The sequence below is a fragment of the Triplophysa rosa genome, linkage group LG23, assembly GCF_024868665.1.
Source record: "Triplophysa rosa linkage group LG23, Trosa_1v2, whole genome shotgun sequence".
In the NCBI taxonomy this organism is placed as follows: domain Eukaryota; kingdom Metazoa; phylum Chordata; class Actinopteri; order Cypriniformes; family Nemacheilidae; genus Triplophysa; species Triplophysa rosa.
Window position 1 is genome coordinate 18,065,146 of NC_079912.1, and position 15,074 is coordinate 18,080,219.

Sequence of the window (15,074 nt, forward strand, 5' to 3'; positions counted from 1 at the left end):
TCGTGCTGCCTTTAGACATTTCACTGCTTCCAAATGTTGTACTTTTCTCCGTTTTTCCTCAAGAGTCTTTTGTAGAGTTCCATGTTCTTCTTCCATTTGAGCTTTAATTTTTGCTTCATCTTCCTCTCTCTTTATTCTATGTTTCAACTCTTCAGCTTCTAGCTCTAAACGACGTTTTGCAGCTGCTGCCTCTTGATCAGCCATCTTCTTTTTAACTTGAGCTTCTAAGAGCTGAATTTCCAGTTGTTCTTTATTTTGTTCTTCTAACACTTCCAGAACAGCCTGGCGTGCAGCAGCATCCGCCGCAGCCGACCTACACAGATGACCTCACAGATGACCTACTTGAACACTCGGAGGCACCTTTCAAAATAGAAGATACAGAGCCTGACTCACTTAACATACTTGACTTGAAGATAGAGCCTGCTTCTGGCCAGACTTCCTTTTCTCCTTCTGGAGTAACTCCTTGAAATCGACTTGAGGCTCTGGATACAATAAAATTAGAAACCTCCACACACAAATCCACTCTTCGTCGTGTTTCTTGCTCTGGAATTGAAATTTTGCGTAGCTCATCATAAACAAGCTGGACATCTACAGAAAGACCAACCACATCACCAATGATATCATTGAGCAGGTCATCAGATAGAGTCTCTGTTGGTTGTGATAATGTCCTCTTAGAAGATTTGACATACGTTTTCCATTTGGTGTAAATATAAGTAAACCTTTGTTGAAGTGAATTAATTTTTGCAACTTGCATTTCTCTACCCTTTTCTGTAAGAGTTATTTTTCTTTTACTTCTTCTTGACTGTTGTTCATCTTCTTGCTGTGCTTCAACACCCTGTTGACTTATTTCAGGTTGGGCTTGAGAATCCGCACTATCCTTAATACCATCCTTTACATGAACTTCGAGCTCCTTTGACTCTGACATTTAAGCAACTAAATTAATCCAATTTTATGGGTAGAAAATATGCATCAATTACATCTAAACCAATATTGGCCCTTTCTCAAAGTAAAATGTCACTAAAATGCAATCAATTTAAGGCTTGAATACTGAAATGTTGATTAATAACATTCAGTAACAATACTACATGGGATATTAAATGTGCAAAATAACCCCTCTAATCAAATATTGTTTTTAAACACCCTTGAAAAGATTGATATCAAACAACAAATAGAATTTACAATACATCTTTTTGAAATCTAGAAAATTCAATAAAACCTTTAACTATATATCTATTAATTGCAATCTTGAATTAAACGTGAGCAAAAAATAAACACTTCGAACACACTTTACAAATGCACAACCTTAACTTACAATGAAAATTATTTGGTAACCTCTATAAACCTTCTTCTTAGACATCTCTTAACTGCATCTTCTTAAGTCTGTATTTGTGTGTGTGTGTGCTCATCTGTTAGTCCTTCGACAATGCACTCCACGCGTTGCAAACACGTGCCAATCCCACTTGTTCGGCAACTTGCTGTGTCTCGCCGCGTCACCCACTCATGTCGTTGAACAAGTCAAGTTTTCACTGTCACTCCCTTCAAGCATAGGCTGGCACAAGTGGTTTCCATACTACTGGTTTATTTGATGGCTTTTCCCCCAAATCACCGTGAAAACTAAACAATGAATACAAAACCACATTAACTTAATATAAACCTAAACATACATTAGCAAACAAACATACTTTTAAGAACTTCAAACACAAAATACAAGCAAAGCAAATATAAAGCGAAAATACCTTGTTGGCTGCATGCTATATGAAAGAAATGATCTTGAATACTCCTTAATGTCACGTTCAAATCCCTTGCACAAAGAGACATCCTTAGAAGCACACACGCTTAACATTCGTGTTTGCCACTGGCTTGCTTACATGAACTGAGAACCTTGCTGACAATCAGCAATTAAATACAACCGTCGATATTTGAAAATAAAAGTCCCAAACCAAATAAAACAAATTCACAAAATAAATGCAACTTATTTTCTTCTTAACAAAATAATAGAAAAAGTAACCAACTTATATACATAATATATAAAATATAATAACAAACAGTTACAACAAGACTTAAGATTAATGGGAACTGGCGGGAAGATGATTGGGACAGGTGAGGGAGATGAAACACTAACAGAGAAACAAGGGGGCGGAGCTAAACGAAAGACAGGAGGACACGCAGCAAAATGTCAAAACAAACCGCCACGTGTCTCCACACAAGACGAAACACACACACAAGACATGGTATTGTCACGACCCTGTCCAGAAGGCACGAAAACAGGACAGGATTCTGACTTTTTTTTTGTAGAAATGTTTTTAGTTTATATTTGCCTATACGTATGTTTGATTTGTTTTTATGATAGTGTTGTAAAGCACTTTGTGATTCCTTGTCTGTGAAAGGTGCTATATAAATAAATTTTACTTACTTACTTACTTACTTACTTACTTACTTCTTGTGCTCCCTCCCATTGCAAATCAGGTATATTTATTCCGAGATCTTGCCATGCCACTCTTACATGCTCTAGTGAGACATTACACTCTATCTGCGCTCATTATTTGTTCTATAATATTTCTGTTTTCTGAACGTCTCGATGAATATTCAGTGTGTGTTTGTGTCTTCAGATGATGCTGATGCAGGAGAGATCAGGAAGAATCCAAAACCCGTTTGCAGAAACCGGAAACAAGCTGCAAGTAACAAGAACGAACTCAAACCGGGATGGAAAGAGCATCACCACTCAATCTCCTCCCACTCCAGCGGTGAGGAGGAGGAGCCTGTGCACACATGCCCCACCCCTCCAACAGCGCTCATGAAGTCATCACAAGTACAGAGCACTTCAATGAACTTTAATGACGTGAGTGAGGGTGACGCTGATCCCAAAACAGGGAACACGTGTGACGCTCTGTCAGGTGAGAAAATATTATACGGACATTTCTCAATATAATCATTCTGTTTCAAAACATCACTGAGATGTCCAGACATTTTAGACTCAGTATTTCTGTCATTTTTACTCTGATTATTTGGCACATTTCTAAGTGATAATGTGTGTGTGTGTGTGTGTGTGTGTGTGTGTGTCAGGTGCATTCTCAGGTGTGTCTAATATCTTCAGTTTTTGGGGTGACAACAGGGGCAGACAGTATCAGGAACTGCCCCGCAGTAATCTGTCCTCCCCCCCGCCGCATCCCAGCACCCCCCTGCACAGCATCAGCCGCCAGCAGCGCAGTCACATGGAGAACAGACTGGAGCTCCTGCAGAAACAACTCAGCAGGTCACACATTCAAAAAGTTGAACTATTTCCATCTCGATGCGGCGCTGACGTGGCTAGAAAAATGTGTGCGATGCGCTCCGCGTCGCCCCCTATTTGCACGCGCCTTCCGCGCGTCTACATTTAAAATAATGAATATGCACGCGGAAAAGACGTGAAATGTGAATCGGGTCATATTATGCTTTTAATGTAAATATATAACTCATATAAAAAATAACTTGTAGAATTTACTTAATAAAATCCTCGTAACAATTTGCATGAATATTTTTTAAGTAAATTGGGCTGCTATAATTCAAGTACAACTTACTTACCAGAATAAAGTAAATTATACTTATTAAATACATTAAAATATTAAGTAAACATTACTTAAAGTAAACAAAAAAGATTATGTTGAACTTAAACGTGTCTAACTCAAACTTCACGGTTCACTTACTTTCTTATTGAAATCTACAAATTTTTACATCATAGTTGGTCAAGTGAGAAGAGACTGGTGGTCTCTGTACTGACATTAGCGCACTTACTGCTCAATAAGTGAAGTAACACACTTCATGAATAAGGGTTTATTCTCACACCTGTCTTGTTTGGTTCGATTGAATCGAACTCAAATTTGTTTCCCTCTTGGGTGCGGATCTTTTGGGCAGGTGTGAATACAGCAATCGCACTCAAACAACCGTACCCAGCTGAGGAGGTGGTCTCGGTCCGGTTCCAAACGAACTCTGGTACGGTTCGTTTAAGGTGTGAACATGGCCCGTCCTCAATTCGACCCAGTTGCAGAAATCTGTCTTCTGCGCAGTGCCACTGTCAGCATGCCATAGGCGCACATAAGAGCATGCTCTCTCCGCCGGAACTGTCATAGGGATGGTTACCGAAACTCGGTATTAAACGGGCACCGGGGCTAAACACGCAGCACGGGCAGCCTGTGTCTGTGAATGCTTTTTACTTGCGCCTGTCTCCGCACTGCGCTACGTGTCTTCTAAATATGTAGTAGGGCTGTGCACGACTAGTCAAATATTAGATCTGCAATTATTATTTGAAAATTAAAAACTTCCCCACAGGGTTAAGTTACCGCCACAGAAGACACTATTAGAATGTTCATTCTCATTTAACGCTTCTTCGCTTCATCTGTAATTACTTTATAAGACACATACAATATTTAAATTAGTCTGCGGTCTAAGTGAACACAGATTTAGGAACACAAACAAATTCATTTTTAAGTTTACACACCGCCGCTCACATCACCATATAAAAATGATTTAAAATACTTATCTGGTGAGCCACAGAATTCGGTAACATTAGTTAATACATTAGGTATAAAAATACCAACGTAATATTACATTATTAACAATAGTTTATTTAAGGAGACCAGGTTCGGCATGCTGGGAATCGGAGAGTTTTAATGAAATAATAAAATTACAAAGGCGCCACTGTGCATTCACTCTCGAGTAACTCAGAATCAAAGTTTCAATATCAGCGTTCTGTCTCGCTGGAGATCTCGTGTCCTGTCGACTTCCCAGCTGCTCTCTCTCTCCTCCTCGTCCGCTCGAGCTGTCTTTTTAACTCTCTCCTCACCAATCACTGGAACGAGACACAGGTGTTCACAATGTGCACTTGACCTACTTACACACCGTTGTTCTCCTGCGCCGCCCTTTCAGTGCAGACCCAGCTGAACCACGCCTCCCTTGCCACATACCCCACCGCCCGACTCAGGCCGGGGAACCATCCGGCCTGCAGCCTCCCCCCAATAACGGGCCGCCACACAGAGCAGCCTTCACTTGGGTGAAAGCCTGCTGACATGGCTCCGTCCTCTGGACGGGTTCCGGTGCCTCATTTTTAGTGAGGTCAGTCAGCGGGCTGGTGAGGTCAGAATAATTAGGTACAAACTTTCTGTAATATCCCGCCAGCCCCAGGAACTGCCTCACCTCCTTTTTGGTCTTGGGTCTCGGAGAGGTCGCAACCGCTGCCGTCTTGTCAATTTGGGGACGCACCTGCCCGTGACCCAAGTGGAAGCCCAGAGGTATCTCTCCTAACTCTGTGGAAACCCAGAGTATATTGCACTCTCCTAACACGCCCAATTGCACACTTCTTCGGGTTAGCCATCAGCCCGGCTCCTCTCAGCGAGCTCAGAACCGCTCTCAGCTGCTGCATATGCCGCTGCCAGTCGTTACTATAGATGACACTATACGAAGTATAGATGATGATAACATCCAAGTAAGCAGCGGTATATGCAGCGTGTGGCCGAAGTAGGCGGTCCATGAGACGCTGAAAGGTGGCCGGAGCTCCGAATAAGATGAACGGAAATGTGACAAATTGGTGTAATCCGAACGGCGTGGTGAAGGCTGTTTTTTCTTTGGACAAGGGAGATAAGGGGATCTGCCAGTATCCTTTAGTCAAATCTAGTGTCGAATAAAAGCGAGCCGCACCTAGCTGATCAAGGAATTCGTCAACCGGCGGCATTGGATATGCGTCGAATTTCGACAAAGCATTCACCTTTCGATAATCCACGCAGAATCGTACTGAGCCATCTGTTTTCGGGACCAAAACTATCGGGCTCGCCCAATCGCTGCTGAACTCTTCAATTACCCCCATATCTAGCATAGTGCTTAATTCCGTCTGAACAACTTTTTTTGTGTTCAGGTAACCTATACGGCCGGCTGTGCACTACCATGCCCAGCGTAGTTTCAATGTGGTGCTCGATGAGGTTGGTGCGGACAGGCAGGGGTGAGAACACATCCGCGAATTCCGCTTGCACCCTGGCAATGTCAGTGATCTGGGAGGGCGAGAGGTGATCTCCACCCGGGTCCAGAGCGAGAGAATGAGTTTTGGTGATCACTTCTGGCCCGAGATCTTCCTCTCTACTCACTGCCGTCACCAGCATCACTGCGTCCGCCTCACTCCATTTTTTGATTAGTTTGAGGTGGTATATCTGATGTGCCCTGCTCCTGTCCGATCGAACTACCTCATAATTGAGATCCCCAATTTGCCGTGTGACCTCGAAGGGCCCTTGCCACTTGGCGAGTAATTTAGAGCTTGATGTTGGGAGTAATACAAGCACCTTCTCTCCAGGTGCAAATTTGCGTAACCGGGCACCCCTGTTATATTGCCGGCTTTGTCTGTCCTGGGCCTGTAACAAATTCTCCATTGAGAGCCGCCCCAGAGTGTGGAGCTTTGTTCTTAGGTCCAGGACATACTGATTTTGGTTCTTACTGTGCGAAGGTCCGTCCTCCCAAGCTTCCCTTAGGACGTCCAACACCCCGCGGGGCTGACGTCCATAGAGCAGCTCTAAGGGGGAAAACCCCGTGGAGGCTTTGGGGACCTCGCGTACAGCCATCGATCCCAATTTTTGGCGTCTTCGTGAACGAACTTTCGGATCATGGTTTTCAACGTGCGGTTAAAACGTTAGACCAGACCATCCGTTTGTGGGTGATAGACGCTGGTATGGATCGCTTTAATGCTCAATAATCCGTAAAGGGTCCGTGACATGAACCTCGTTCCTTGATCCGTGAGAACCTCTTTCGGAATTCCCACGCAGGAGATTAATCGAACCAGGGCGTCCGCTACGCTTTTCACGGAAATATTGCGGAGCACCACTGCCTCGGGGTATCGCGTTGCATAGTCCACTATGACTAATGCAAAGCGATGCCCTCATGCAGATTGTTCTAAGGGCCCGATCAGGTCCATACCAATTCTCTCGAAGGGGACCTGTACGAGAGGAAGAGGGCACAATGGTGCTTTTGGGGTGGCCGGTGGGTTTACCAACTGACATTCAGGACAAGACGTGCACCACCTGCGCACGTTCTCATGAATGCCCGGCCAGAAAAATCGGGTCGTTAGACAATTTAATGTAGCGGTCTGTCCTAAGTGTCTGACCATCGGATTACAGTGAGCCACCTGGAAAAGCATTTCCCGACGGCTCTTTGGCACGACTAACTGGGTTGTATCTTGTTTTGACTGAGTGTCTTGGGTCACTCGATACAACCTGTCCTTTAAAATGGCAAAGTACGGCTAGGATAGCAGACGCATCGGGTGGAGAAGCTGTCCGTCAATGGTACGGACCTGCTCAAACGCATGTTCCAGATCCAGGGGGAACGCATGTTTTGATCCAGGGGGAAATCATCGCACTGAGAGGGATTTCTCCTCTCCACAGCCTCCTCTGAGTCAGATCTCGGTGGTTCTGGCTCAGCTTCTCCCACCTGTGCGACCGCCCCCTTCCGGTTCCGTCAAGAGACATCCGCACATAAATGCCCCAATAAAGCAGAAAACATTGGCTAATTTATCCCCAAAATTAGCGGATGTCGGAGGTGCGGGTTAACGGCCACCTCCACGCTATGTTTTTGACCCCAGAATTGTATAGCCAGTGACACTAAGGGGTAGTTCACCACGTCCCCATGCACACAGCATACCTTAACCATGCGGCCCGTATGCAATGCCGCAGATTGAATCAGGCTTTGGTGAATTGAGGTTTGGTTACATCCTGAATCCACCAGAGCCTGATATGTACCCCCTTAATTCTCACAGGCATTTGGTAGAGGCCAGCCTGATCGAGGGCAGCCTGTGGGGCATCAGGGATCCGGATCATTGTACCGATCTCCAGAACGGGACAGCGCTCGATAAAATGACCCGGGTCCCCACACCGCCAACAGCCGGCCCAGGCCTCCCCGCTGCCCTAGTGGCAGGAAGCAAGCCAAGAGATTGGTGTGGAGAGGGCTGAGGGGCGAGAGTTGTGTTGGCAGCGGTGCTGTAGAGGCCAGCGCCTCAGCTCCTTTGCGGCTCCTGGCAGTCCCGTTCCCGGTGACATCCGGACCTGGAGAGTTAGTCTCGGGTGAAGATCCGTCCGGGACCTGGGAAAGGGAATAGGATTGGGAGAGGGGGAACAAACAGGTGGAAAGAGAGAGAGAGATTGTAGGGGTGCGCCAACCCCTTGGCACGCCACCATCTGGTCCTCTGCCAGCTGGATGTCCTGACTCAGCGACGCCGGCCGGTGGCACTGGACCCACTGGGCGGTCTTCCTTGGCAACTGCCCCACGAACTGCTCCAGCACCACCTTGTCGATGATAGCCTCGACGTCGCTCTTGTCGGCCATCAGCCATTTGCGGCAGGCGTCCCGGAGCTGTTGAGCAATGGAAAAGGGTTGGCCGCACTCCCCAAGCTCCAACGAGCGGAAACGCTCGCGGTGTTGCTCTGGGCTCAGGCCGACTCGCTGAAGGATCGCCTTCTTGAGGTCCACGTAGATGAGGAGGCTCTGGACTGGCAGTTGTTGGGCTGCCAGCTGGGCCTCCCCAGACAGCAGGGGGATTAGTCTCGCTGACCATACGTCCTGAGGCCAGCCAGAAAGCCCGGAGGACCTCTCAAATAGCTCCAGGAAAGCCTCCGGGTCGTCTTGAGGCCCCATTTTGTGGAGCGGGAGATGGACGGATGGGGATGACGTTCCCGTGGCTCCCTCTCGGGTGATCCAGCTCCGGAACAACTTGCGGTCTTCCTGCTGGGCCTGGACGAGGGCTTGGAAACGCCTTTCCTGTTCCTGTTCGTCCCATCTTAGTCTTTTCAAAATGCTAATAAAAGCATCATATAGAAGACATTGTATCTTAGGATGCTATTAAAGTTTCGGCATATTGCGTTAGTAGATGATAAAATAAAAACTGCACTACCAAAGATCTCCGTGATTAGCCTATTTTTGCACTTCCTGCTTTTCCCTGCCTGTCAATTTATGTCCAATGACTGGATGATCTTAGCACACGTGGTTTTGTTTACAATTTTGGTTCACTTGCAATAAGGGCAGCGTGAAAGCGAACCACACCAAACAAAAAAAATCAACATTGCATTTGGTCCAGACCAAAGCAAGTGAACTAGTAGACTTTCCTGGTGTGAATACACTCTAATATTGTGCCTCCCTCAGCCGAGGCACAAGCACCGCTTTTCTGAACAACGGTAACAACTAAAAAAAAAAAAACTTGAAAAAACTCCAATACTCTCTTAAATCTCAAAGATAAATCAACAAAAAACACGAACAAGTCTTTCTTTTCACTGTAAAACACTTAAAATGACAGTTAATCAGGAAAATGAATCTCGTAATGGAGTCAGATGCAAAGCATGCTTGGGAACTACAGATCAACTGCCAAGGTAGTTATATCTACTGTACAAAAATGATTGATGTAGTCTCAACACAAAATGAATAAGTAAACTGAATTTGACCAATTTAAATAGGTTTAACATAAAAAAATTGAGTTGGATTTATTTAATAATTTGTTCAATTAAAATGACTCAAACAAAATAATTAAAATCTTGACCAAAATTAGTTGATTTTATTCCCAAGATTTCTACGTTATTTTAACTCCAATTTTTTGCTAAAAACAGAAACAAAATAATACTCTATTAAGTATATTTGAATCATTTCTTTTCATAAAATTGACTAAGGCACATAATAAAAAGAAATTCAGTGTACAGTGTGTGGTTATGTCTGTAAATCATTGTGTGTGTGCAGACTGGAGAGTCGCATGACGTCTGATATCGCTGCAATCATGCAGCTGCTGCAGAGACAGATGACGCTGGTTCCTCCTGCATACAGCAGCGTATCATCTCTACCGCAGGCCCAGAGACTCCTACAGTCTGTCACACCACATGAGTCTGACACGCTCGCTTCTCTCTCACAGGTAACGCGCACACACAACGTTTTGGCAATGTTAGCAAAACGTTCACGGAACACATTTTGATTGGCTGTGAATGTTTCTCCTGCAGTCGTGTGAGTCTCTGGGCAGCACCATGGAGCTTCATCCATCACAGAGTCCTCTGCTCAGCCCGAGCGGAGCTCCTCGCACCGACTTCTCAAACCTGCTGGACGCTCAGCGCCGCTTCTCTCTACAGGAACCTCAGACGTCTGTGGACGCACCGACACCGCAGAAACACAGCTCCGATCCTGGGAGCTAGAGCGAAAACAAGCAGACCTCTCGCTTTCCTCCGTCACATCTCATCGTCTCCGTTCTGCACTGAGGAGCTTCACAGATACGCTGGAGGTTCGGCTCGAGATGAACTGGAGATGTCACAGCACACGTCTGCTGTCGTCCAGTATTGGATATCCATAAACGAATGATAATGATGAATTACACCTTTCCAAGTAGCCATTATGTCTTGCACTGAATTTTCCAGACTCTTCTTCTTCTTCTGCTGCGCTTCCAAAACAAAGAACCGACTGAACTTGTTAGTGTTAGCTGGCCTAACAGAAGAAAACAATAATGACCTGATGTGTTCTGTCTGTCTCTCATGTCATTGCCTTCAGCTGCAGTGGATCCGTGAAGAAGGCGGAGCCTAAGAACACTGGATTGGCTGGATTGCAGTGGGTGGGGCTGTTTAAAACATTGCCATTACTGAGAAAGCATATCAAAATGACGTGTACAGACACCGAGCGATGGAGAGAGAGATGAACGAGCATTGAGTCTGAATCCACACGTCATCTTCTCCTAGACTTGGGTTAAAGTTTCCACTTATATGTCAAAACATATTTGCTTTAGCAATACTGAATCCTTTAAATCACAACCAAGAGATGAACCAAATATAGCAGATTGGAGGATCAACTACAAAAAAATATATTTTGCATCGTAAACTCCAACCTCAAACACTTTATTAAACATCTTTTGGTTTAGTTTAGTTGTCGGGTGACGTGTGGACCAATGAAAAAAAAAAGAAATGTTAAAGCAATTTTAAAGCATGTGATTATAAACATACGCTTCCTTTTATTTGATAAAAAAGACTATTATTATATTGAAATGACAGTAATATTCTGAAGGGAAGGGAAGACATGTTAGCATGAGAATTCCATCATATGAGTTTCTTGTTTATTGTTGGCAGGCATCCGTACATGAGAAATTCTGAGGAAGATTGTATCATTCTGCCTTTAAAGCTCAAGTTTACAGGCTCCTAATTATGTTTGTTTATTTGGATACCAAAAATGATCTGTAATTATATTTTACAGGCCCGGTTTCACAGACAAGGCTTATCTTAAACCAGTACTATTTCTTAGTTGGATTAGGATATTTGAGTCACTTTTATAAAAATGCTTTAGAAAGAAACACGACCGTGTGATCTTTAGACAAAACAATGCCACTGACATATTTTACGATATGTCAGGGCAAGTTCTTTTCAGTTGACAGCTGAAACATTAATTTAAATCTGGGACTAGCGTCTGTGAAACCGGGCCACAGCGTTTTAACTGTAAGAGACAGAAGAGAAAACAAATTCAAGTATCATTAAATGTGTCGATGTGTGGTTATGTTGCCGATCAAAGCGTCACTACATTATTCTACTTTGCTCAATGCAGAAATTTGCACATATTTATTTATTTCATATATTGATATTATTTTTATTCTTATTGGGAGTCTTTGTGATTTCTCAGCAGTTTTTTGTGCGTTCAGTCAGTGGTCTGACGGCTCTGGTTTTCTAAAGGTTTTAATCCTGCTGGTGTCGGTTTGTAAACTGGTAGAAGAGTGCATCCAGTGCGGAGGCAGTAGTTCATCCGGGTATTTCTCACATGCTGTTTTTTGCATACTGATGTTTCGGACACATCATTTACAGACTGATTTTCACATGCTATATAGTGTAGAAGTATGTCATTTTGGGCGCAGGGATTCTGTTTGGTGGTGCAGAAATGAAACACTTCACCTTTAAATTCACATAAGATTGTGCAGCTGATCCTACGATTACACGCGTTTATTCCAGTGGATATTCCAGAAATATCTTTTGTTTCTCCGTGCATAGTCAATAATCTCAGACCCATTGAAATCTCTGTGGATTTTTGCAGAATTGGATCAGCAGTTTTAAATCACCCTATATAATAATAATGTTTTAATGTGAGGTGTACAACGCTTTGTTAACATTAGAGCCGGCAGTGAGTTGGAGGGCTTCACTGATAGTGCACTTTAAACTTGCACTTTAACCAAATCAAAATGACAAAAATGTTTTATTTTTAAATGATGTTGCTACAAGGCTTCTTTTTAGACCATGGTTGTAGTGGTACACTTGGACATTTTTAGTCCCATTATACTCACTGTATTTTAAGGTTTGATTTGCATAAAACAAATGTCATGAAAACAATTTTTAAACAATGATTTGTTTTGTATGAAAGAATTCTCTTAGGGTGAAATATGGCACAAGTTTTGACAGGTTTTGTGGGGTTCAATTATTATTTCTCTGGGTTTAAAAACATGACAGATGATGTAAACACAAACACGTTACATCAGTTTATTATTAGTTCATGTTGGGTTTTTTGTAATCCAGGATTGAAATCTTAATCTGTGTCAGTGTGACATGGATCTCAACACTGATAGAACAGATTTATTATTAATGACCAGATTGTCTCATCTGCCGTACGAATGGAACCACAAAAACTGAGTCGCTCCACAGACACACTTTTATTTTCATGTCTTCATCTGAGAAACCGTCTCACTGAAATGATGTTGTGTGTAATAGTTTTGTGTCTGTCTCTTGTTGTTGTCTGTGCACTTTACACACTGGAGCAAACCTCTTGATCTCATGTCTTTTTACAGGGATTTCAAGCCAAGGGCACATTCGCCGTCACCTACAACACAGATGATGTAAAACAGGCCAAATAAACACACACACGGATCCATATGAACTCAAAATGATAGTATGTCAAGAAAACAGTAACATTTTAAATGAAGGACGTCCTGTACATGTACATATTAATTTATTTTGGTAACTCGTTTACACTGGATTGCTATTTTTCTCCTTCCCAGTTTTACTGTAGATAAGAAAATCTTTTACAGATCTGAAGTCTTGGCATCCCTATAGCCTACACTATGCAGAAACGCATTTCTATGGCATGCTTGGAAATGCAGAAAAAAACTGTAGAAGAAATATAAATGTTTGACTTTTCTTTTTTTAATAAACATGTGAATAACCCTGCTAATAATGATGTAATGATACGAATTATTCTATAATATATAAAGACAATAACAAAGACAAATGTAACTTGTGCACATTTTATCTGCATGCTGCACGAGGTTTTCCAGCGGTTTGTGTGGTTGCAGACGGACGGCCGCTGTGATTTAGAGAATGTGTAGACTGACACACTGTATTTCTGGGTCACCTGAGATTGATTTAATGCTCTAACGGGTCGTGGAGGAATTGGACATTGTGACATTAAACTCTGCTGTTACATTACTGACAATGTTTGACTGATCTGATGATGTCAGAGTGAATTCTTACCGACTTCAGAAAAGCTCTATTCCAAGTGTTGATTGTGTGCTAGCATTATAAACGACTGACTTTATAACATTTCAAATATTTATTTCAATAAAACTCTTTGAAAACAACTCAAGCTAATGTATTTTGTATCATTTTTATCAAAGACGTTTCTGTGACTTAACATACATAATTTTTATGAACACAACAGGTGTTGTCCATGACATTAAAGTAAAAGGAAAAATACCAAATAGAAAATTACTTTTTCTTAAATTCTTATACTTCCAATATAATGTGTAAATAAAAAAGAAATATAGGCCTAACTCTGCTCTCTTCTGTTTCACATGTTTCTATGTTCATTAGAAGGGACTTTAGGTCTAAATTAACGTATATTCTATGTACAAATAAAATAAGACTTAAATAAGCATCTCATGGTGAATTTAATCTGAACAGCAGATGGCGACAATCAACCTTTTAAAAATCCAGCACTGTTTTCAGTTGAATCCCTCACGAATTACTGGTTTTACTGTAGATTTATAAAATATCATCATATGTGCTATGTGAGCAATATGAGTTAAATATGAAATTTTTATGTTTTCATAATCGGCCAGTCAATTTTGCAGAATTCACCCTGACAATAACTTGGATACACTGTTATTTTGTAGATGCCCGTTTCATCAAATATAGTAAAAATGTAAGTATTCTTTAAAATATGAAGTATATATTATTTTAATTCAATTTGTTGTCATTGGCTCTCCTCTGATCCGTATAAGGTGTCAAACTCTCTCATTGCGCACGACGGTTGTCCGTCAAAAGTGCACCAGTTGGACAGGCGGCAACAGACCCATAGACACTTTATCCGCGTCGTGATAGGAGGAGACGGCTGCCCGTCGTGTTTTCCGGCTCCGTGATTGGGTGAGCGTGTCTGGGGGTAGTAACGTGTTTCTGCGGTCAGTGAAGAGCGCAGGGCGGATCAGCGCGAGGCCGCGACGCTGACACACGCGCGGAAAACTCTGATAAATCAACGGAAACGGTGAGAATAATCGCTTTTCTGTCCTTTAAAACATCAGTATAACCGTCTGCACGAGCGGAGAGAGTGACGTGAATGTGCGCCGGCTGAGGGCTGCGTACGTGCGTACGTTGCGTCTGGCGGAGTGTGTGTGGGTGAAGTGTCTGTCTGTATTTGTGAGTGTGTGGTCAAGTTTGTGTGTATTGTGTGTTTTTATGAGTGAGTGAGTGTAGAAAGTGTCTGTGTGTTGTGTGTGTCTTTAAGTAAGTTAGTTAAGTGTGTGTGTTTGATATCTGTATTAGGTGTATTTATCTGAAAGTGTAATGTGTGTGTGTGTGTGTGTGTGTGTGTGTGTGTTGGCATATGTGGTTTATGAGACCAATTTTCAGGTTTACATACCAGCATTACGAGACCATTCGGTTTAAGAGGCCAGTTTTGATGGTCTCATAATTCTAAACTTTTAAATTGTTTTAAAAAATGCTTCAAATGATATTTATTGAATATAAATACATGAATGATGGTTGCATAAATAGCTTTAATAGTTTATATTGTTATTTGACTATGATAACATTCACCTTGCTTTTTATGACATTTCCATATATGGTCCTTTAAACCATGATTTGT

At 42.6% G+C, this 15,074-nt stretch overlaps 2 protein-coding genes across 4 annotated transcripts in view; one reads left to right on the forward strand and one right to left on the reverse strand.

Annotated features, from left to right (window-relative positions):
• Positions 1-13,577, forward strand: part of LOC130546928 (potassium voltage-gated channel subfamily H member 2-like) — a 31,737-nt gene extending 18,160 nt beyond the window's left edge. The window contains exons 7-10 of the mRNA XM_057322476.1: positions 2,610-2,894; positions 3,064-3,253; positions 9,729-9,897; positions 9,983-13,577. Of these exons, the coding sequence (XP_057178459.1) occupies positions 2,610-2,894; positions 3,064-3,253; positions 9,729-9,897; positions 9,983-10,171 (833 nt within the window). The 3' untranslated portion in view covers positions 10,172-13,577. The remainder of the gene's footprint in view (positions 1-2,609; positions 2,895-3,063; positions 3,254-9,728; positions 9,898-9,982) is intronic.
• ctnnd2a (catenin (cadherin-associated protein), delta 2a) overlaps positions 1-15,074 on the reverse strand; it is a 274,012-nt gene that overhangs the window by 152,977 nt on the left and 105,961 nt on the right. The gene's annotated exons all lie outside the window — the stretch shown is intronic.